Genomic DNA, 22,488 nt, shown 5'->3' on the forward strand with positions numbered 1-22,488 from the left:
GCCAGGGCAATACACTTTTGGACTCACTTTAGTGCACTCTTCACATCTTTAATGGACAATATTAACTCGTACTGAACGCAATCTCAACAATGGTTTGGACACATTTTTGTCTCGTGGGTCTTAGGTCTCTACATTAAATGCTAAACAGCTTAGAAGCTTGGCAGCTTGGTAGCTTGGCGGCAACTTAGAACTGCAGCCGCTTTTTCTGTGGCAGGCTGTTGCCGCGAACGGTGGTCTCCACCAGCTTCCGCTTGACCGCCTGGCCGGGCTTCTCGTCGGCCTGAGCATTGGCCGCCACAATGGCCGAGGGTATGGGCAACTTGGGACCGACGGTGGGCGCCGGCTTGTTGCCAAAGTAGGGCATACTCAGGGCCTCGCGGCAGGAGACGCGTCGCAGCGGATTCATTGCGAAGAGGCGGCGCATTAGGTGGATGAGGTCATTGTCGGCGGCAGTGAATATGTTCTGCAACGGGGTGCCCGTGAAGTGACGGAATTGTAGGTAGTCGTGGAGCTTCCCCAGGTACGGCCACCTGGCCTCTGTAGGTGTTCCCAGGGTGGCGAAGATGCGGGTCAGCTGATCCAGATCCGAGTCGCCGGGAATGAAAGGCACGCGCAGCATGAGCTGCGGTGCTGATGGGTGCTGATGGGTGTAGATGCGATTCGGCGACCCGTATGTCTTGGCCAGGCCAAAATCGCCGATCTTGAGCACTCCGTCGCTGTTGACCAGCAGATTGTTGGGCTTCAGATCGCGATGGAGGATCCAGTGCAGGTGCAGGTACTCCAGGCCGCGCAGCGTCATGATGGCGTACGCCTTGATGTTCGCCTGCGTGAGTATGATTTTGGTGTCTTTGATGATCACCTCCAGGTCGGTGTCCATGAAGTCGAACACCAGCGACACGTTCGACAGCTGCCCGAACACATCCACCAGACCGATGATGTTCTCGTGCTGCAGCTCTTGCAGAATTTNTTTGTCTCGTGGGTCTTAGGTCTCTACATTAAATGCTAAACAGCTTAGAAGCTTGGCAGCTTGGTAGCTTGGCGGCAACTTAGAACTGCAGCCGCTTTTTCTGTGGCAGGCTGTTGCCGCGAACGGTGGTCTCCACCAGCTTCCGCTTGACCGCCTGGCCGGGCTTCTCGTCGGCCTTAGCATTGGCCGCCACAATGGCCGAGGGTAGGGGCAGCTTGGGACCGACGGTGGGCGCCGGCTTGTTGCCAAAGTAGGGCATACTCAGGGCCTCGCGGCAGGAGACGCGTCGCAGCGGATTCATTGCGAAGAGGCGGCGCATTAGGTGGATGAGGTCATTGTCGGCGGCAGTGAATATGTTCTGCAACGGGGTGCCCGTGAAGTGACGGAATTGTAGGTAGTCGTGGAGCTTCCCCAGGTACGGCCACCTGGCCTCTGTAGGTGTTCCCAGGGTGGCGAAGATGCGGGTCAGCTGATCCAGATCCGAGTCGCCGGGAATGAAAGGCACGCGCAGCATGAGCTGCGGTGCTGATGGGTGCTGATGGGTGTAGATGCGATTCGGCGACCCGTATGTCTTGGCCAGGCCAAAATCGCCGATCTTGAGCACTCCGTCGCTGTTGACCAGCAGATTGTTGGGCTTCAGATCGCGATGGAGGATCCAGTGCAGGTGCAGGTACTCCAGGCCGCGCAGCGTCATGATGGCGTACGCCTTGATGTTCGCCTGCGTGAGTATGATTTTGGTGTCTTTGATGATCACCTCCAGGTCGGTGTCCATGAAGTCGAACACCAGCGACACGTTCGACAGCTGCCCGAACACATCCACCAGACCGATGATGTTCTCGTGCTGCAGCTCTTGCAGAATTTTGATCTCACGCAAGGCAGTTCGTTTGATGCCATCGCGCGCATCTTCGCGGCTGCCACGCTTGATCTTCTCCACGGCCACAATCTGGCTGGTCACTGTGTCCCGGGCCTTGTACACAATAGCGAACTACGGTTCAACATGGAACACAACAGAGCAAAGCCATCAAATGCATTGAGAGTGAATTGAGCGTCGAACAACATAGAGGCTTTTAGCTGCAAACTACTAACCAAGGAACGCCACGAACCGGGCTAGATTGGCTTCGGAAACGGGTAAAAGGCAATTGCGTGCACTCGTAAGTATTACGAAGCAATGCTTTGTGGCAGTACCGCGCGCGTAGGGCCCCCATTCACGAACACGTCTCGCACTCTCACAGCATTAACCCTGGAGTAAGAATAAGTATGTAAATAAAGAAATAAATAGAAGAAAGAATAAATGAATTAATATAAAAAACATCCACATACTCATAGAAAAAACACCAGCTGAATGTTCGGAGCAGCAGCAAATACATAATTATTAAGAGCAGCTCGTCTTGTTTATCTCTTATACTAATATGCTATTTACGCACTCATCGCTCCCTCTTACGTACTGCATATATTGCTGTGATTCGCCCTTTTCTTGGTTCTGTCTAAAATATTGTCGATCGCCGTGAATCTCTCTGAGCAGTCCAATTATTTCATGTCCAACGCGAACCCGCTACTTTCATAATCGAGCTCTCAACTCTTGTACAGATTAACACACGGAATCGTAGTTCACGGCGTGGCCCTTTAAATTGTATATAATCGTCGAATAAGAAACGGAAATATTAAAAACTAAATACGGAGAACATTTGTCGTAAATATGGAGTCAGAGTTGCCGGAAAAGCTCGGAAGCTTCCAACACTGTATATGAATGCTAAAAAAAACATAAAACGAGAAAGGACGTTTGAGACGATTCTTATGCGTCACAACTTTTATACTCGGTACTCAGTGGTACATCTGTACCTTAGCGGTTTTTTCAAATTTTACATTTGACACTTTTTCTACATCTGTCATCTCACACCAACAGGCTCTTTTAGCTCGCCCCCTCCCCTAGAGCCACACACCACACGAATCAGATCGAAGAAAAGCTGCTGGGCAGGGTGGATTTTGGCACTGCAAATGATGAAGAAGTAAAACCGATATTATTACTAGCTTAGACTGGGGTCAAGCCACTAGACTATCTATACCAGGAGGGGATGGCAAAAATGTCGTCTACTTATGTCGTCTAAAACCGCTAAACACCCCCGCCTTCCCCCGCCCCGCTTTAAACCTTTATGTGAACATTGTCAACCTCGTATGTCGGTAGACCTAAGTTTTAAACCGGGCTTTAGCTACTTATAGTCTCTGCGATCCAGGCGCCCAAAAAGACGGACGGACGGACAGACAGACGGGGCTATATCGACTCGGCTATTGATGCTGATCAAGATACATATACCCTGTGGGTCGGAAACGTTTCCTTTTCTCCGTTACATACATCCACTTTGTGCATAAATACAATATACCCTATTTACTCTTCGAGTACCGGGTATAACAAATATAATACTCGAATTTATATTGTCTTCTGTTTCCGGCATAGCCGTTACAAAAGTTTCGATTGGTTTTGCTTACTGGGGCATAGTCCTAGGATTTAATACACAAGAAATTTATTTACTAACATTGATCTCACTCTCTGTTGTTTGTGGGCGTTATTAAACGTAAGCTGGAATGCAAAATTTTGACTTTTACTGTTGTTGTTTGCGAAACGAAGTTGATGGACTTCTCTGAACTTTAAGCAATTTTGAAAAACCACTTAAGAAGCAAAAATCATTAGTAACATCAATGAAATTGGGGAACGTCATGTGGTACGGTGAGAGCAATCCTTTGCGGAGTCGGCCTAATCTCTTGCCAATCGTAGACTTGTGTTGACCTTTTTGGAAGACTTTGTCCGTTTTCCGTTCAAAAGTGTCGTCTTTCGCTTTTTGACCTTGAGCCCAGGTCAATCGACTCAGTATCTGACTTCCTTTCGACTTCGTGAGTCAATAAGGGGGGATCCTGGGAAAAATCATAGAAGATATCAATCGACTCATCATCTGACTTATTTTCGATTTAGTGACTCATTAAGGGGGGATACTGGGAAGAATCATAGAAGATATCAATCGACTCAGCATCTGACTTCTTTTCGACTGCGTAAGTCATTAAGGGGGGATACTGGGAAAAATCATAGAAGATATCAATCGACTCAGAAACTGACTTCTTTTCGACTTCGTTTTCGTCATCGGTTTCGGACTCGGAGTCCGACATACGATTCATTATGTACTCGTTGACAATGACACGGATTCGGCCGTTAAGCGAGGTAGATGCAATTCCGATGCCATGACTTCCTCGTGGCAGAATGGGATGTATCTGAACCTGCGGTTCCGCAGGATTCTGTGGTTTCTGTGGCACCTCTGACGGGCCTCCTCCTTCCGTGCGTAACACCAAACCGATAATGCCATGGAGGTTGCAATGCATCTGTATATGCATCTTTGTCAGCATCTTCAGCTCCTGGATCAAATGTTCATTGAACAGGCTATGCTTTCTCTTCTACTCCTTCGAAGTGGCGCATGGTTCTGTGACGACTCACAATGTTGGTAGGTTATAAGTAGTTATAATTGGTAGGTTTAAGTACTTAGAACGGACACCATGAAGGTTTATTATTAAGTTTATAATTTTCCATTATTAGTTTCTAAGTTATATTATAAGGTGAAATTCGGAAGTCATAATTTAAGTTCGCGGCCCACGGTAGCCAGCAGAAGAGCAGCAGAACGAAACGAGAACGACGACGCGAGCCGCCAGCAGAGCCAGAGATCAACGCCGAGAGCCAGCAGCGGAGAAGAAGCAGAGCCAGAGATCAACGCCGAGAGCCTGCAGCAGAGAAGCATAGCGAGAGGGCAAGTGCGCCGGCAGCAGCCCGAGAGCCAACACCATAAAGCAACTATATAAGGAGGTCTCGTCGGAAAAAATTATGGACTAGTGCGAGTGAAAAATGCGAGTGAAAGGGCTCTCGCTGTAAGTGTGAGGGCAACGACAATGGAGTGTGCTGATTAATCATTTGAAGGCAATGTGAAAAAACATAATAATTGTTTCATAATTTAATTTTTAATAGTTTGTTACATAATAGTAGCCTGTGTTCTGAAAAAATAAACATTTAAAAAAAAATTGAAACAAAAATTTTGTCCGCAACCAACCTTCCGCGTCGACAATCAAACGTGCACTGAGAATTGGGTAAAGCAGCGAGTAACTCTGCCACCGACGGGGCCTCCTTATATAGTTGCTTTATGGCCAACACCAAGAAAGCCACGGGCGTGGGCAGCGACGCGCAGCCCGGACAAGGGACCGCAGCTAAGGGCTAGCGATCGCCACGCGGAGCTCGCCTCGGGGAGTAAGATTTTGGCAACCAAGCGGATAAGTTGCGATCGCTGCGGAAAAGTCCCCAACTCAGTGGGCAGTGACACACGTGGGACGAGGACACACACCCACCTAGCTCGAGAGGATCGGGTAAGCGCGGCTGCGTGATGCATCCCTTTTCCATGGCTTAGTTTGGTGCGAATAGGTAGGGACGTAGGAAATGTAATTTCGAAGCTAAGATAGGAAAAAGACAAGAACTACGAAAATAATAAAGAAACAAAACTAAACCATGTGCTCGTGTGTAACAGTGTAAATTTAACCCTTTCCCCCCTCCCAAAGTGCAAGACGGTAAGTGTGGTCGCCCACCGTTGGAGGTTCCGCTGGGCTGGTCGCAGGTCATTACCGCGCCAGACCGCGGGCTCTCGAACGGCGCGGGCCCGTCTCCGAAACGGGTGCTTCCTAGGTACTACCAGGGGCGCTCGCGTCGGAGCAGACAGGGGCGGCTACACTGCCAGAAGGCGTCTCCACTAACCACCGGATGACCGGTGTCGATCAGGTTCCCTTTCGCCCCATACGCAAACCTTTCAACACACGGCGTCTCCATTTCTGCAATCTCGGGTCCCGGCACTTTAACAATTTTCTTTGTAAGGTGGCCCTGGAGAGGCTGAGCTACCTCAGCCTTCGAAAAGACTACCTTACAGTTCAATCTGCTCGTTTATCGACTTGAGGTTGGTCACCGTCTCGTTCAACTGCTGGCAGCTCTCGTTGAAAGTCTTCACGGTCTCCTCATCCCAGGTGTGTGCCTCGAGTTCCTCGATATCGGAATTGTCGTCCATAATGGAGTTGGTGGGAACATCGTTAGTGTGGGTTCGATGCCTCATCACGATGTCGGTGCTGGGTGTTTGGATCTTGACCGTCTGCCTGGAGCCGCGCATGTTCATGGCAGACCTGGCATTGCCGTAGCCGATGCGCAGCTCTGTACGCCTGCGTCGCTCCTCAAGCTCATTGCGTGCCTGCTGCATCTCGCTGAACATTCCGAAAGCCAAACGCAGTGCATAAAGATTAATTTGGAGTTTTTAAAACTTAGTTTCCCCTTCTTTGGTCTGGAAAAACTACGGACATTTGCTGAAGGTATTTGCCGGACAACTGTCTGATGATGTGTGCTCTCCTCTATCGGAGAAACGAGAGTTGTTTACTTTCCAAATGAGTGACATGAATGTCTAGGATATACAGAGTTGGGTAACAAATGTTTCTCCTTCATCAAATGTTGAAGGAAGAGCAGATTAGAATAGCTTCATGGACCTTTTCCAGCCACTAATCTTCATTGATGTGAAATCAATCTTTCTTTGCAGAGATCAAAAGTGCATTGGGGTACCGGCATTCCGTACGTTGCCTGGCATCGATCACTGGTGCGAGCTCAACTGCCTTCGCTATCCGCCAAATTGTCCGGAGGAGGCCTGCCACTGTCCGTAAGTAGAGCGAGAGAGAGTGCCTGGTGATGCGCAGATAGATAATCCTTAAATTTGTTTTGCAGTCAGGATTGCGTGGCCATTGGGGATCTGGCGGGACGCGAAGGAGCCGACACCTACTGCATGGACGAATGCCTCAATTTTGAGTNAAAAGCTGCTGGGCAGGGTGGATTTTGGCACTGCAAATGAACTTCTTCATTTTGGCTATAATAATGATCGAATCTGACCCCAGTTCGGTGATCTGATAGATATGGTCCTCCCCTACCGTTTTTACAGCAGATGAATACAGCAGATTTTGGCGATTTGTGGGGGCGGAAGGGGGCGGGGCGAAATTTGGAAATACACTTGTAACAGTTGGAGCATACAGCCATCTGGATTCAAAATTTGGTGGCTTTAGCTACTTATAGTCTCTGAGATCCAGGCGCCCAAAAAGACGGACGGACGGACAGACAGACGGGGCTATATCGACTCGGCTATTGATGCTGATCAAGAATACATAATGGAACACCCAGCCTTTGCAAAGGGAAAGAGGCAATGTATGTAGGTGAAACACGTATTTATGTTATATGGGATAAATGAGAAGCTCATGGCCCATATTGTTTATATTATGAGCTTAAATATAACAGAAGACAAAGGCCGTATCGGCAATGTGTTCAAAGCTAACCAAAACGAATGACCCCGTATCAGGATCCTAAATTTACACAAGAAATTTATTTACTAACATTGATCTCACTCTCTGTTGTTTGTGGGCGTTATTAAACGTAAGCTGGAATGCAAAATTTTGACTTTTACTGTTGTTGTTTGCGAAACGAAGTTGATGGACTTCTCTGAACTTTAAGCAATTTTGAAAAACCACTTAAGAAGCAAAAATCATTAGTAACATCAATGAAATTGGGGAACGTCATGTGGTGCGGTGTTTGTGGTGTGGGCAATGAGCGGTGGGATCAGGGCCATGATCAGCACGAGGATCACGATAAACTGTGCGAACCCCATTAGGATTGTCTTGAACAATTCTCGAGAGCAATCCTTTGCGGAGTCGGCCTAAACTCTTGCCAATCGTAGACTTGTGTTGACCTTTTTGGAAGACTTTGTCCGTTTTCCGTTCAAAAGTGTCGTCTTTCGCTTTTTGACCTTGAGCCCAGGTCAATCGACTCAGTATCTGACTTCTTTTCGACTTCGTGAGTCATTAAGGGGGGATACTGGGAAAAATCATAGAAGATATCAACCGACTCATCATCTGACTTATTTTCGATTTCGTGACTCATTAAGGGGGGATACTGGGAAAAATCATAGAAGATATCAACCGACTCATCATCTGACTTATTTTCGATTTCGTGACTCATTAAGGGGGAATACTGGGAAAAATCATAGAAGATATCAATCGACTCAGCAACTGACTTCTTTTCGACTTCGTGTTCGTCATCGGTTTCGGACTCGGAGTCCGACATACGATTCATTATGTACTCGTTGACAATGCCACATGACACGGATTCGGCCGTTAAGCGAGGTAGATGCAATTCCGATGCCATGACCTCCTCGTGGCAGAATTGGATGTATCTGAAGCAGGGGGACGGTGAGTAGATGCTGCAGATGGAATCGCTTGGGCTCAAATCGTTGGTGCCCGTGGTGGTGCTGTTGTTGGTCGTCGGTTCCTCAGGATTCTGTGGTTTCGGTGGCACCTCTGCCGGGCCTCCTCCTTCTGTGCGTAACACCGAACCCATAATAGCCTGGAGATTGCAATGCATCTGTATATTCATCTTTGTCAGCATCTTCAGCTCCTGGATCATATGTTCATTGAACAGGATATGCTTTCTCTTCTGCTCCTTCGAAACGGCGGATGGTTCAATCTGCTCGTTTATTGACTTGAGGTTGGTCACCGTCTCGTTAAGCTGCTGGCAGCTCTCGTTGAACGTCTTCACGGTCTCCTCATCCCAGGTGTGTGCCTCGAGTTCCTTGATATCGGAATTGTCGTCCATAATGGACTTGGTGGGAACATCGTTAGTTTTTTTATCGGAATGAAGGGAGCCACAGCTGTCTGTGGGGCTGCTGTTATGCAATCGGGGAAAAGTCAACAGCTCCTGGACATTGTAACAGTTGGGCACCTCCGCTTCCGAATTAGCCTCCGCCATACCGACCTGAGCGATAAGCTCCCCGCTTTTGCTACTGCCGCTGACATTGCTATTGTCCTTCACCTTCGGTTGTTGGGCTTTGGGGCGCGGCATATTCTTGTTGGGCACGGGCCGGGCCAGTGGTGTTTTGAATTCTTTCAACGTTGCAACGTTGGGCTGGACTCGGCGGGGGAGTCCTGCGACGCGTGGCAGAAAACTCTTCTTCGCAGAAGACTTATTCGGAAGTGGAGTGGGTGCTGCCATGGCGAGAGCTGCCACAAGTGGTGTGGACTCAACGAAACGTTGATTGTTGACTCCCGCCGACAGGCGACGACTGCGTCCCGATCGCTCCTGGATTTGGGCTGACCAAAAGGGTAAGCCATAAAGGAAGTCCGGCAGAGGAGATAACAACTCACCATTTGGTGGATATTGCAAATCCAATCTGTTCGTGGGCATACCCATATTTACGAGCTGCGGCTTACGGTAAAGCGGCACCCGGCACGCTCGAGCCTTGGCCTGGGCCTGGGCCTGGGCCATATCCCTTTGCCGAAGGTGCTCCAATACTTGAGCCATTTTTAGGAAATCTGTTTATTTTATTTAGTTTGTTGTCTTTCTAGATTCTTAGATTCAAAATGTATGAGATTTATCTCTGTGTTTTACGATGATACAAAAAATATATTTCGAATATTTCAGACTGGAGATCAGACAACTTCCATACCGGACCGAAATCGGTGTTAGAATGAGATCTCCCTTATCCAAAACATCGAATGTAATAAACAGAAATCGAAATGCAACCAAGATCTCAAAGGTTCACCTGGAGATCATACATTCATCAATAATATAACTAAGTAGAAAAAAGGCAACAAAACTTATCAGATGTAATTATTATCCACGTTATATCTCAAACAAATCAGCATTTACCCAATGACTGGTAAATTGGTCATTAAGTACAAGTTCTGTGGGATCCACACTGAGAAAGATATTGTACTCAATCTTTGCAGAGTCATACCTAAAGCTTTTATGTAACTATATTTGATAATCGATCACTGGTGCGAGCTCAACAGCCTTCGCTTTCCGCCAAATTGTCCGGAGGAGGCCTGCCACTGTCCGTAAGTAGAGCGAGAGAGAGTGCCTGGTGATGGGCAGATAGATAATCCTTAAAAAACAAAACGTCAGTCCTAACGCACCGGTAACCCCTAGACCGCCCTGCGCTTCCTCGGCTGTGGATGACGTACCTGCTTACGGAGTTAAAACTCAGCCTAACGGGCGCGCTGTCTACGGCGACGGTTATCAGCCACTTCGGCTTCGACACGACGGTTAACGGGGTGGGGGTTATCTGCTACACTTACACTTTACCTTCACGTCTCTTGCCTCTCCCTCTACATACAGCATATTGCTCTTACTTAACTTAAACTAATTCCTGTTTCCGATGGCCGCTGACCAAAGTTACCCCAAAGTTAGAGATGAGGGCGAACGCAACTAAGTGCTCCTTCCCAGACCACTTCTAGACATCGTGAAGGGCGACGAGCGCATCTGCAGCGCAGAACCGGTGTCCGCAGAGGGAACTGTCGGTGTAGCGGCGTGCACAGAACAGAGACGTCACCTTGCTGCTCAGCTGCTGCCAGCGTTCGATGGCACGCGATGATCCCGGTGCCCGTGAATACCTGCTTTCCCAGTCATCAAGCGACGGTAAATTCTCCTCCTCCTCCTTCTCCTGATCTGGCAGAGCGACTGGGGCTGGAGCTGGAGCATGGGGCATCACCTGGCTGCATATGAGCACCTCGGCCCGCTCCTCTCGCCCATCCGCTTCGTTGTCCTCGTGGGGCAGAGCCGCGCAACTGTGGTTATCTTGATCTTGGCTGTAGAGACTCCTGTGTCGCAAAAACTAGTTCTCGGCAGTAAAACGTCTCAGATTTTAGGAATTACAATGTTCTATTTATAATAGGTAGAGATTGTCCATTATCCACACGTATAATCCCGAAAGCTTGCAATAGAAACAGATAAACTAATCAACTAAACTATTCAAATCGAAATTGAGAGTTTTAAGAACATATTGTTATCTTTTTTTGAAATAATAGAAAAGTTCTTCATTAGTTAGTTAAATTTTTATTTGTGGTTTTGGTTGGGGATTCTTGTTGTTATCATGGCCGTAGACAGTAGTAACGAAAACTTAGCTTCGGCGTTGAGTAGCCCAGAAACGTTTTGCATAATTTGTCAGGGAGGTTTAAGACAAGATCAGCTAATAGCTACCACGACTTGTCATCACTTCCATAATACGTGCGTATGTGAACACTTAAAAAGTGAGAAGTCTTGTCCTGTCTGCAAGGCGGAATGCGGTCCAGATAGTCTTCGATACGAGAATAACTCTCTAGCAGCGGAATTACACATAAGTGGAGGGCCCCTACCTGCGAATGTTCAGGCTAATGAATCCTTCGATGCGGCACCATCAGATCCAACGGTTTCGCATAGAAAAGGGAAAAATAACGGTACAGGTCGAGGGAGAGGAGCGATTGTAAAAAGGGGAATGCAAACAAGGTATCAAGCTAGCCTCGATCGTAATTTATATGGAAGTCGGCAATCTGTTAACAGTAACGGAAATAGGTCGCCTAGTCACGCAGCAGCCGAAGATCTTACCAGTTACATCCATTCGGCAATACAAAGTCAGGAGAAAACTATGATGGAAAACCTCAGTTCTTGCATTAAATCGTCGATTGAGAAAACCTTACAAACCGAGTTTGCCAACCTAAATTTAATCACGAATACTACCACGGTAAACAGAGGCCCATCAGAGTCGCGAAGTACTATTAGGTGGGAGGTAGATAACGGCGGTAATCTGAAGAGTTGTGCTTCTCAATTACAAAGCTCGAGAAACGATCGTATAAGCGAGACGGTAGCACCGGCAAAGTCCGTTAATATTTTACTCAGTGGGTGTCTTAAACTTTCAGGGTTTTGGGACTTTCATTTAAGAAACCACCAATACCACTGGCAATTGTTCTGTACAGCGTTCAGCCAAAGATTGGACGACCAGAAAGATGATTTTGATCTTTGGGAAATGATCAGGAAACGGCAGCAGAAGGAAAATGAAGCCTTCGAAGAATTGCAGTCAGCGATTTGAAAGTTAGTGGCTCGACTTTCACACGGGATAAGTGAACTCAAGCTGATCGATATTCTTAAAAGGAATGCAAAAAGTGCTCTTCGACACGAGCTTCTGCAGTTAAAAATTGAGAATAGAAGTGAGTTGAGGGAGGAAGTGAAAACGCATGAACATTTCTGTAAAGATGCTGGGAACTTTCTGCCGCGAAGCCGAGTTACTAGACCCAAGGTATAGAAAATTCAGAAGGATGACGAAGAACTCGAAGAGGAGAGTATCTCCGAGCTACGTCTCAAACGGGTTGTCTGTTGGAATTGTGACAAGACCGGTCATAGGTTTAAAGACTGCGTTGCGGAACGCCGCATCTTCTGTTATGGTTGCGGGGTGGAAAATACTTTTAAGCCAAAGTGCGAGAAATGTAACTCATCGGAAAACCGCAAACAGTATGCGCAAACCAGTACCAGTTGGTCGCATCCGACTATGAAGACCGATTAAAAGAAATGGTTTTCCAAGAAAGCTCCTCCAACCCGAATTTCCCAAAAGCTCTCTCGGAGAGGTCCTTGGCGGACGCCCAAACTCAGACGGATGAGATAGATATAGAGTGTAGCAGTACACACTCGGATAAGCTAGAATTTAAGTACAAACCTAAAAACTTAAAACAACCATTAAATGAAGACATTTCTGGGCTTCGGTAAAATGTGTTCGAAAGAGACTTGTCTCCTCGATCCTTATGAGGTTATTTGTAGAACTAAGTATAGGTACACAAAACATCATGGCCTTATTAGATTCAGGGGCTACAAATGAAGCTGCTGTCTTTCGCGGATCAAGCCAAGGCGAAAAAAATGTTCCGGAAACATTCGAACGGCCAATAATGAATCTTGTAGAGTCATAGCAAAAATAACCATTCCCATAACCTTCCGCGGCCAAACTAAAGACATAAAATTCTTAATATCAGTTAGCGGAATCTCACGAACAGAATGCAGTGAAATATAATTTAATAAGCCGTGTCCGTCAACTCAACATTGGAGACGACGTGTCAGCACGTATTACTAATTAGCTAGCGAAGATAAGAAAATCCTAGGAGTCCATCACCTCAAAGATATTCAGTTTAAATCTTAAGAGATCGCCTTCTTCAGTTGAAGTCTCACCGTAAGAACACTTACGTCTTCAACTGTGGTGTAGGGGCCGAAAGTAGGGAGATAGCTTAGAGCATCACTGATAAACAGACTTCCCGGTTCGGTAGCGCTTAAAAGTGCATGCCGAAAAAGAACTCCGAAAGTGGATCGTAAGCGGTAAGCTTTACGCCGAGCTTACGAATGAGAGTCGCTGCAGTGTTAGCACATGCAAGCGAGAGCCGTGCGCTTATCTAGATAAGAGAGTTAGGTATCGAGAGCATAAAACTTGACCTTGACGCTTGACCGAAATTCCACTCAAATCAGCGAAAGATCACGCGATTGTACCGTTAAAGCCTCGGTACAGCCTAGCTTTACTGGGATGAGTTTTGCTAGAGTTATTAGCAAAGAGTCGATCGACAAAACCAGACGTGATTGTGGCAAGTCTTATATATGTAGATATACCCTACACAAAACTTACATCATCCCTCGTGGCGAAGTTTTCTTGCAAGCCATAAATTCCGAGGAATCTATGTTGATCTGTGCTAGTGCCTAGTGAAAACAATAATCAACCAAGATATGTCTGCCGTGAGCTAGGAAAGACGGGGCTATATCGACTCGGCTATTGATGCTGATCAAGAATACATTTACCTTGTGGGTCGGAAACGTTTCCCTTTCTCCGTTACATACATCCACTTTGTGCATAAATACAATATACCCTATTTACTCTTCGAGTACCGGGTATAACAAATATAATACTCGAATTTATATTGTCTTCTGTTTCCGGCATAGCCGTTACACAAGTTTCGATTGGTTTTGCTTACTGGGGCATAGTCCTAGGATTTAANACCGGCATTCCGTACGTTGCCTGGCATCGATCACTGGTGCGAGCTCAACTGCCTTCGCTATCCGCCAAATTGTCCGGAGGAGGCCTGCCACTGTCCGTAAGTAGAGCGAGAGAGAGTGCCTGGTGATGCGCAGATAGATAATCCTTAAATTTGTTTTGCAGTCAGGATTGCGTGGCCATTGGGGATCTGGCGGGACGCGAAGGAGCCGACACCTACTGCATGGACGAATGCCTCAATTTTGAGTCGGATTGCCCGCGCGACAGATGCCGCTGCCAATAGTCGGTGAAGCCGAAGCTGTGCTGCCAATTGCCCCACCCCCAATAGACGATGTGAATGTGAAATGGAAGTGGAGAGAACGGAGAGGGAGATGTATGTCGTATAACGAGAATGAATTGAATTTGATTAAGGACAAAGGCTACCGGCGACTGGTTTCAATGGGGTTTCAATCTCTACTCCCGCTTGCGTTGATTCACGAGGAAGGGTCTGGTGAAGATCTGTAGCACTTCCCGCTGCTCGCGTAGACGTCGCGTCTTGGCCACAGGCGTCTCCCAACTGTCGGTGTAGCGGCGTGCACAGAACAGAGACGTCACCTTGCTGCTCAGCTGCTGCCAGCGTTCGATGGCACGCGATGATCCCGGTGCCCGTGAATATCTGCTTTCCCAGTCATCAAGCGACGGCAAATTCTCCTCCTCCTCCTTCTCCTGCTCTGGCAGAGCGACTGGGGCTGGAGCTGGAGCATGGGGCATCACCTGGCTGCATATGAGCACCTCGGCCCGCTCCTCTCGCCCATCCGCTTCGTTGTCCTCGTGGGGCAGACCCGAGCAGCTTCCGGCCTTGACATTGCTCACAAACTCGAAAGTGGAAGAGATGCGACGCAGTCTTTCACCCCCTGCTTCCTGCGGGGATGATCTTTTAGCTGTCACTGCTGCTGGTGCTTCACCTGCTTCGGAATTCAGCTTGTTGCGCATTCTATTCAGATTTGCATTTGAGATCATGTTCCCATAGGTGAATCGCAATTTGGCACGATGGCGTCGCGCCTGTTCGTCTGATACTCGCTTGTCCGGCTCTTGGAGCTGGGCCGGAGTATGGCTCGGCGCCGGAACCTGCGCCTGCTCATGCGCCTGGTCCTTGTTCTGTTTCTGGTTGGACATGGCAACTGCAACAAGATTTGCAACGAAAATTACACTAAAATTTGCCTCAATTATTGGGATTGGGATTGGGATTTTGACAATTTTGGGCTACACAATTGATGTACAATGACATCTGGTGCCAGGGCAATACACTTTTGGACTCACTTTTGTGCACTCTTCACATCTTTAATGGACAATATTAACTCGTACTGAACGCAATCTCAACAATGGTTTGGACACATTTTTGTCTCGTGGGTCTTAGGTCTCTACATTAAATGCTAAACAGCTTAGAAGCTTGGCAGCTTGGTAGCTTGGCGGCAACTTAGAACTGCAGCCGCTTTTTCTGTGGCAGGCTGTTGCCGCGAACGGTGGTCTCCACCAGCTTCCGCTTGACCGCCTGGCCGGGCTTCTCGTCGGCCTTAGCATTGGCCGCCACAATGGCCGAGGGTAGGGGCAGCTTGGGACCGACGGTGGGCGCCGGCTTGTTGCCAAAGTAGGGCATACTCAGGGCCTCGCGGCAGGAGACGCGTCGCAGCGGATTCATTGCGAAGAGGCGGCGCATTAGGTGGATGAGGTCATTGTCGGCGGCAGTGAATATGTTCTGCAACGGGGTGCCCGTGAAGTGACGGAATTGTAGATAGTCGTGGAGCTTCCCCAGGTACGGCCACTCGGCCTCTGTGGGTGTTCCCAGGGTGGCGAAGATGCGGGTCAGCTGATCCAGATCCGAGTCGCCGGGAATGAAAGGCACGCGCAGCATGAGCTCGGCCAGAATGCAGCCGACGGCCCACATGTCCACACCAGTGCCGTACTGGCGGGCGCCAAAGAGCAGCTCGGGCGACCGATACCAGCGCGTTACCACGTGATGGGTGTAGATGCGATTCGGCGACCCGTATGTCTTGGCCAGGCCAAAATCGCCGATCTTGAGCACTCCGTCGCTGTTGACCAGCAGATTGTTGGGCTTCAGATCGCGATGGAGGATCCAGTGCAGGTGCAGGTACTCCAGGCCGCGCAGCGTCATGATGGCGTACGCCTTGATGTTCGCCTGCGTGAGTATGATTTTGGTGTCTTTGATGATCACCTCCAGGTCGGTGTCCATGAAGTCGAACACCAGCGACACGTTCGACAGCTGCCCGAACACATCCACCAGACCGATGATGTTCTCGTGCTGCAGCTCTTGCAGAATTTTGATCTCACGCAAGGCAGTTCGATTGATGCCATCGCGCGCATCTTCGCGGCTGCCACGCTTGATCTTCTTCACGGCCACAATCTGGCTGGTCACTGTGTCCCGGGCCTTGTACACAATAGCGAACTACGGTTCAACATGCAAAGTAAATTGAGCGTCGAACAATATAGAGGCTTTTAGCGGCGAACTACTCACCTGGCCCTCACCAAGGAACGAGAGTTTGGCATAGCGGTCGCCTTTGTCGCTGCTGTGGGGCAACATTTGAGTGCCAGCTTCTCCGCTAAGCACCATTAATAACACAAATCAATCGGGCAAATCAATAGAATTGACGAACGTTAAATTGGCACTGGAAACAAAACCCAAACACAAAAAGTAATTAAATTGCACACAAGCAATCGATTGGCTTGCGCCGGTACTATCGAATCGAGCTAGCGAGACATCGATGACAAACATCGTTGTGGTGTTGTATGGCCAAAAAACATTGGACGTTGCTAACTTTTGTTAAGGCTTGTAGGGTACCTTTAGTATCCAGTACACGAGTACACACAGCTGATTCGTATGCCTGTTCTAGTTAGGTTCCACGCACACTATACATATTTATCAAATTTTTCGAAAGAATTTTGTGTGGTCCTGGATACCAGCTTTTAACTGCAAAAACGGAGATAACCTTGCGGAGATAAGTATTCAGTGAGCGAAGAAATATATGAATTTTCCATTTTCCTAGCTTGATGGCTGTGCGTGTGGTAAAACATAATTGTGTCCCAAAAAGTTTCTCAGTTCTGTGGCTGCGAACTCTAATATGTATTTTGTCTCCCATCAGCAAGGGTCTAGTGTCATATGCTCTTAATTTTAGTAAACATAAATGTAATCGCCCGTAAATATCGCTCTTTCTCCAGCTCGACAGCTTATCTGAAATTGTAAAATATTCAAATGTAATTGAGTGAAGTCGAATAAATTATATGGTTTGTGCTGAGAGCCTTGGCATGCTATGAAGACAAACATTATCAGTTGTTTAATTAGAGCGTGGCCAAGTAGGCCAAGTTAGCAGTTCTGCTCGGTATATTTGCGGTATATTTCTGAGGGTCAGCTGGTGAGTTTTGGTATATTTCTGCGGTCACACGATTGCACTGAATTCGCGACTATATACACAAAGAAAACATGAAATTTACTCTCGCCGACTGCTGATGTACACAAATCCACCCAGGGACTGAAAGCGCAATCACCAAGTACATCACACACAACCGCGGGGGGGTCGCGCGCACCTACGTGTCGTCCACAAAAATAAAAAAATGGTAAGCCCAAGTCATAGCCTCCTCCCAACCGCCGCCCACCGCTGATTGGTCTGGTGCTGGTGCTGCAACTGGCATTGGTACTGCTGTTGATTCATACCACTTCCTTTCTTGGATAGCATGCTGCATCTATGTCGACGGTGGAGGTGCTACTGCACGAGTTCTACCAGCCAACGACGAGCAATGCACGCAAACGTGAAATTGAGACTAATCTGTTGGCCTTCAAGTCGCAGCCGGAGGCATGGCAGCTGTGCCTGCGTGTGGCCACGGCGGGCAACAGCTTCACGGACAACCAGTTCCTCTGGTTCTTCAGCACCTCCACTCTGGAGCATACGATAACACGTCGCTGGGCCCAGCTAACGCCCTCGGATCGCGCCCAGTTGCGCGAAACTCTGTGGAACACCTACGCCCAGTTGGGTGTGCTGAATGCGGCGCGACGGCATCGGGACACGCTGGCGCAGCTGATAGCGCTGATGGGGAAACGCGAGTTCCCCGAACAAGATCCCAACTACATGCAGCACTGCATGGAGCTGACAAAGACCCGCTTTGTCCTTGGCATCAATCTGTTGCGCGTCACGTCCGAGGAGGTGGTGAGTAATCGCGGCGACCTGACCACCGAATGGAAACAGTACTTCTATTCCTGGTAAGTGACTGTGCAGCAATTCCTGCATCCTGCATCAACGCTCACACCTTTGTTTGTTTGTTTGCTTGCTCTTGTCCACAATGTCGAATGTCCCGGATTGTGTCCTGAACTGTGCACTAATCCCTCTGCATTTGCATTTGCATTGGCATTGGCATTGGCTCCGCTCCTCCACCATCTGTTCTCTTGGATGTCGTGTGTGTGTTTCAGCATTTCCATGTGTATACCCGATGTAATGGATTTAGTCACCAAATATTTACTAATCGCCGTCTGCCACATCAACGGCAAAGACATCCAATCGACCATACCAAACACCCTCATGGACTTTTGTCTAACCTCAGCGCTGCCAAATGACAATCAACTAAGGTATGTATACACCGCCTCCCCCACATCCCATATAGCAGGGACTCCCGCACGAGAGATTCATATATTCTGTCCATTCTGACTGTCTTTTGCAGTTCCTCTATTTTGGAGCTGCTCGGCTGTGTGCAACATTTGGTCTCCTGGATACGCACTGAACTGATCTCGGAGTACTTCCTTATGAGCATACTCGATCTATCTCAATGGCGACCAGCCAACGAGCCCATCTCCCTGGCTGCCCTCTCCGTGCTGAACGAGCTGCTGTACCTGCAGAAGCCGCTGCCCTATGCCGGCACCCTTATGGGCGGCGTTAGCAGTCTGCTGGAGCAGCACAATGTCAACAAGCAGCAGAGCGAGATGTACAGCGACAAGTTTCGTGAGCTGTTGCGCCTCTACACCACAAAGTATGCGGGAAAGCTGATGCAGGAGCCCGAAGTGCTCGAGACTTTTCTCAATCAGCTCTACGGCTGCACCACAGAATGTAAGTCTCTCCGCCTGCCCTAAAACTAAACCCAAACCTAAACCTAACTAATTGTTACCAAATTCAATCCCATGTGCAGTGCATGGCGCTCTCGACTTTACAGAGAAACTGGATATCTGGTCGCCTATTATTAAGGGGATTGCCCAGCAGCCGGCGAAGATAACGCGCTTTAATCATGTGTTCACGCAGCTGGTCGATGAGATCATGCGACGCACACAGTTCGAGGCGAACAAGCCAGAACTGGAGGTGCTGGACAACGAGCTCATGGAGGATGATGTAAGTCATTTCATTAGCATTCAATCCAATTGATTTATCTTTATCCCTCCGACGACAGACCCCCACCACCGAGTGGCAGCAGTTCCTTGACCAATGCTTCGAGTGCCTCGCCCTCTTGGCCAGCACCCGGGGCGCTCACATTGTCTTCGCACAAGTCTTTGCCCACTGGTCACGTCCGCAGATGTATCTGATGTCGTTGGAGCATGCCCTTGACCATGGGAGCAGCCGCTCCTATGAGGCAGCCCGAAAGCTCAAGCATGCGAATGTGGGCGATATTTTGCGCGATTTCGCCACCGTATGCCAGGCGGTGGTGCGCTTGGCCCCGCTGATGGACACCGCGACAGCCGCCCCGGTTGTGGCCGACGAGATGGAGGCCCAGCTGCAAATGCTCTCCGACAGCCTGCTGCAGACGCTGCAGCTCTTAGCCAGCAATCGCATCGGGGGAACGGACATGGACAAGGCCACGTTTCAGACTGATTTGGATAACCTGTAAGCGATTGAGTGGCCATTGCCTTTGCCCTTGCGCTTTAATCTTTAATTTGTACTGCACTCTTAATCCCTTAGCTACGCTCAAGTTCTGCTGGCCATACGCAGCATCTTCCCGCTGTCGAAGGCAATGAGCAGCGAGGAGCTGCTGCATCGCCTCTTCGCAATATTGGGCAGCATCTTTGCCTACAATAACTCGCTGTCGGCCGCCTCGCCCATTGTGCAGCAGGCGGCCAGCGAGCTGCTTCTCTTCATCTCAACTGTGATACGGCCCAAGTGCCTGCTGGATATTCCACAGATCCAGAGCCTCCTGCAGGCCGGCCCACGCCTGGGCACGCAACTGCCGCGTCAGGTCTGCATCAATGTGCACATCAGTCTGGTAAGCTACATGGTGCTGCCCTGGAAGTGTGTACCCGAGCAGCAGCAGGACTACCAGCGGCGCCAGTGGATGCTGCGCGAGTACATCCAGGGCCTGGCCCAAAACTTCCTTGACATCGATCTGAGTGTGGCTGGCGAGAGCAAGGTGACAGCCACCACGCTCACGCTGCTTGGCACATTCACATCACTCATCGAGTACTTCAAGGCCACTGGTGGCAATGCCAAGGACATGTTGGCTAGCACTTTCAAGGTGGGTACTGGAAGCACATACCAAATCAACCAAATCCAAGCTAATCTTTGATTTCTGCTTCTGCTTCTGCTTTTTGTTTTGTTTTGCAGCCCATCCTGAACAAGGCTTTGACGATCTTCAATAGCTATGGCCTAAGCAGCATTGCCATGGCCATTACGGTGGCCGAATTCAGTCTGAGCATGCTGCGATCATTGCCCACGCATCTGGGCGCCCAGTTCATCAAGGAGATGATTACGCTGTTTATCAGTGTCAGCAGCAGGTTGGCCAATCCACCAATCTGCCATTCCATGCCATTCCATGCCATTCTCAGCCTGCCTCTCTTTCCGATTCAAGCTAACTCCAATTTTATTTCCTTCTCTTTCATTTTCATGTTCGTTTGGAAACTCAAAAGGGAACAACTGACGCTGAGCCGCTTGGCTGTGATGGAAAAGATTCTTCAGATGTTTAAGCTCATTGTGGAACAGCCGGGCAGCGCATCGCTGGGGCTGCTGCCATCGATTCTGGACTTTAGCACACAGCAGATACTGCCATTGCTGCAGCAACAGAATGCGGCCACCGACAGCAGTGAGATTACTAGCCTGCTCTATGCCCTGTTCGACAGGTGAGATACTTTCCTTACCGTTCCGTAGCCTATTGACTAACTGGATTTCGCCCGTGCAGTGTGCTTACGTGTAAGTGGCAGTTCTTTTACAAGAACCAGCTGTCGAACGGGCATAGCGCCAGTGGTGGAGGCGGCTCGAACAACTTCAACTGCAGCGACAACCTGCATCCGGCACACTTTATGGCAATACTGAATGCCTACGGCCAGATGCTGGTCAGTGGCACGGATCCCAGCAATGTGCGCAGTGTGCTCTTCTCCATGCAGAACGTGAACGAGCGCAGTCGTCTGTACCAGCGGGCACTGTTCAAGGAGCAGCTGCTGGCCTCGTTTCAACGGGCCCTGCTCAATCTGTTGCTGAGTGGCGAGGGTAGCCTGCACTTTGACATGATTGCCCAGGCGCTGTATGCCATGGGCCAGGTGGATCGGCGGCAGTTGCTCGAGAGTTTTGGCCATGCCTCCCTGCCGGTGGCACAGGCGGTGCTCGAGGAGATCTGCCAGACAAGTGTGAGTATCAAAGCAGCGTCGTGCAATTCGAGACTCAAGACTCGAGAGGTTTACATTTGGTTTCTTTTTATTTTGCAGGACATTCCAACGTTTACGCAGAGACTCACGCAATTGATGCAAGATGCCCACTGTGCGCATCTCAGTGAGACAACGTAGGCGCCTACTCCTTCTCCCCCTCCCTTTTCTAAGCTTAGTCCCAATCCCAACTAATTACGCGCTCGGTTTGACTTTTGACTTGTGTAATGTGCTTACACGTTGACCCGCTAGTCCCTTGTACTTCTCTTGCATATCAATTAATCAATTGTATTCTTCGTTTTATGTTTTTGCTTCGTGTTCGAAATACTCTCGAGTGATGTGCCCACCAGTGTGGATGGGCATGTGCCTTGCCTAAACTCTTGTGTCATTCGTGCTCAGCTCTCACGTTTTCTTCGCGTTCCACTGTATCACTGTCCACACTTCCTTGTCCCCAGTCCCCAGACCCGTGCCTCGTACGCTTTGTTCCTTGTCATCGAAAGTCATTTGTGGTGCCCCCACCCCGTCTGAGTTTAATATTTTATATAATGTTTTATTTTTTTTTAATATGTTTTGTGTCATGTTTTTGTGACCGCCAATGGTCGAAACCAGAATTCATTCAATCGATAAAAGACATTGTTTAGCTTGTAATGCGCGATTCCGTTATGAAAAAAAGAGAACACATAATTGTATGTAAAATCAAAAGAACGTACAGATCAACTACATACTATTATTGCATGCATACATACATACGTACATACATACATACATAACTCGTACATGGATATGCATAGCCATGTTTTGGTTCTGTCATCAGTGTAAATCGATAAAAGTCATGCCTATACCTGCATATAATTAGCATATAGTGTATGCCAACGTCTAAATACAATCGTGTACGTATTCATATACATAAATTAATTAGCATATATCAAATTGTGTAAGTCGCTACGTCGTAAGAAAGAGCAGAAACTAAAACACACACTCAAACATACTCACGCCAACACCATTTGTAATTTATTTATGCAGCAAACAGAAAACTGAAAACGACACCACACAGAAAC

General features: G+C 48.5%; 5 protein-coding genes across 5 annotated transcripts; 1 reads left to right on the forward strand and 4 right to left on the reverse strand.

The window, feature by feature from the left end:
* Positions 1 to 31: 31 nt before the first annotated feature.
* On the reverse strand, positions 32 to 4,345 carry LOC117590558 (cyclin-dependent kinase 7). The gene is made up of 4 exons (XM_034283297.1): positions 4,074 to 4,345; positions 2,863 to 2,956; positions 1,800 to 1,952; positions 32 to 937 (listed from the first exon to the last, which is right to left on the reverse strand). Exons 1-4 carry the CDS (start codon positions 4,343 to 4,345, stop codon positions 185 to 187), a joined length of 1,272 nt encoding a protein of 423 aa, XP_034139188.1. The 3' UTR covers positions 32 to 184.
* A 3,049-nt stretch (positions 4,346 to 7,394) lies between these two features.
* LOC117590472 lies at positions 7,395 to 9,543 on the reverse strand. The gene is made up of 2 exons (XM_034283127.1): positions 9,203 to 9,543; positions 7,395 to 9,148 (listed from the first exon to the last, which is right to left on the reverse strand). Exons 1-2 carry the CDS (start codon positions 9,357 to 9,359, stop codon positions 7,782 to 7,784), a joined length of 1,524 nt encoding a protein of 507 aa, XP_034139018.1. The 5' UTR covers positions 9,360 to 9,543; the 3' UTR covers positions 7,395 to 7,781.
* A 4,743-nt stretch (positions 9,544 to 14,286) lies between these two features.
* Positions 14,287 to 14,832, reverse strand: LOC117590559. Its single transcript, XM_034283300.1, has one exon. The coding sequence runs from the start codon at positions 14,830 to 14,832 to the stop codon at positions 14,287 to 14,289; it is 546 nt and encodes a 181-aa protein (XP_034139191.1).
* Positions 14,833 to 15,128: 296 nt separating this feature from the next.
* LOC117590473 (cyclin-dependent kinase 7-like) lies at positions 15,129 to 16,563 on the reverse strand. Its single transcript, XM_034283128.1, has 2 exons — positions 16,346 to 16,563; positions 15,129 to 16,276 (listed from the first exon to the last, which is right to left on the reverse strand). Exons 1-2 carry the CDS (start codon positions 16,439 to 16,441, stop codon positions 15,290 to 15,292), a joined length of 1,083 nt encoding a protein of 360 aa, XP_034139019.1. The 5' UTR covers positions 16,442 to 16,563; the 3' UTR covers positions 15,129 to 15,289.
* Positions 16,564 to 17,253: 690 nt separating this feature from the next.
* LOC117590564 (exportin-6-A) lies at positions 17,254 to 22,418 on the forward strand. The gene is made up of 11 exons (XM_034283305.1): positions 17,254 to 17,442; positions 17,559 to 18,082; positions 18,290 to 18,445; positions 18,538 to 18,920; positions 19,000 to 19,196; positions 19,255 to 19,685; positions 19,761 to 20,310; positions 20,400 to 20,569; positions 20,702 to 20,911; positions 20,971 to 21,415; positions 21,494 to 22,418. Exons 1-11 carry the CDS (start codon positions 17,440 to 17,442, stop codon positions 21,569 to 21,571), a joined length of 3,147 nt encoding a protein of 1,048 aa, XP_034139196.1. The 5' UTR covers positions 17,254 to 17,439; the 3' UTR covers positions 21,572 to 22,418.
* The last annotated feature ends 70 nt before the right edge of the window (positions 22,419 to 22,488 follow it).

Source organism: Drosophila guanche, unplaced genomic scaffold (genome assembly GCF_900245975.1).
Source record: "Drosophila guanche unplaced genomic scaffold, DGUA_6, whole genome shotgun sequence".
NCBI lineage: Eukaryota > Metazoa > Arthropoda > Insecta > Diptera > Drosophilidae > Drosophila > Drosophila guanche.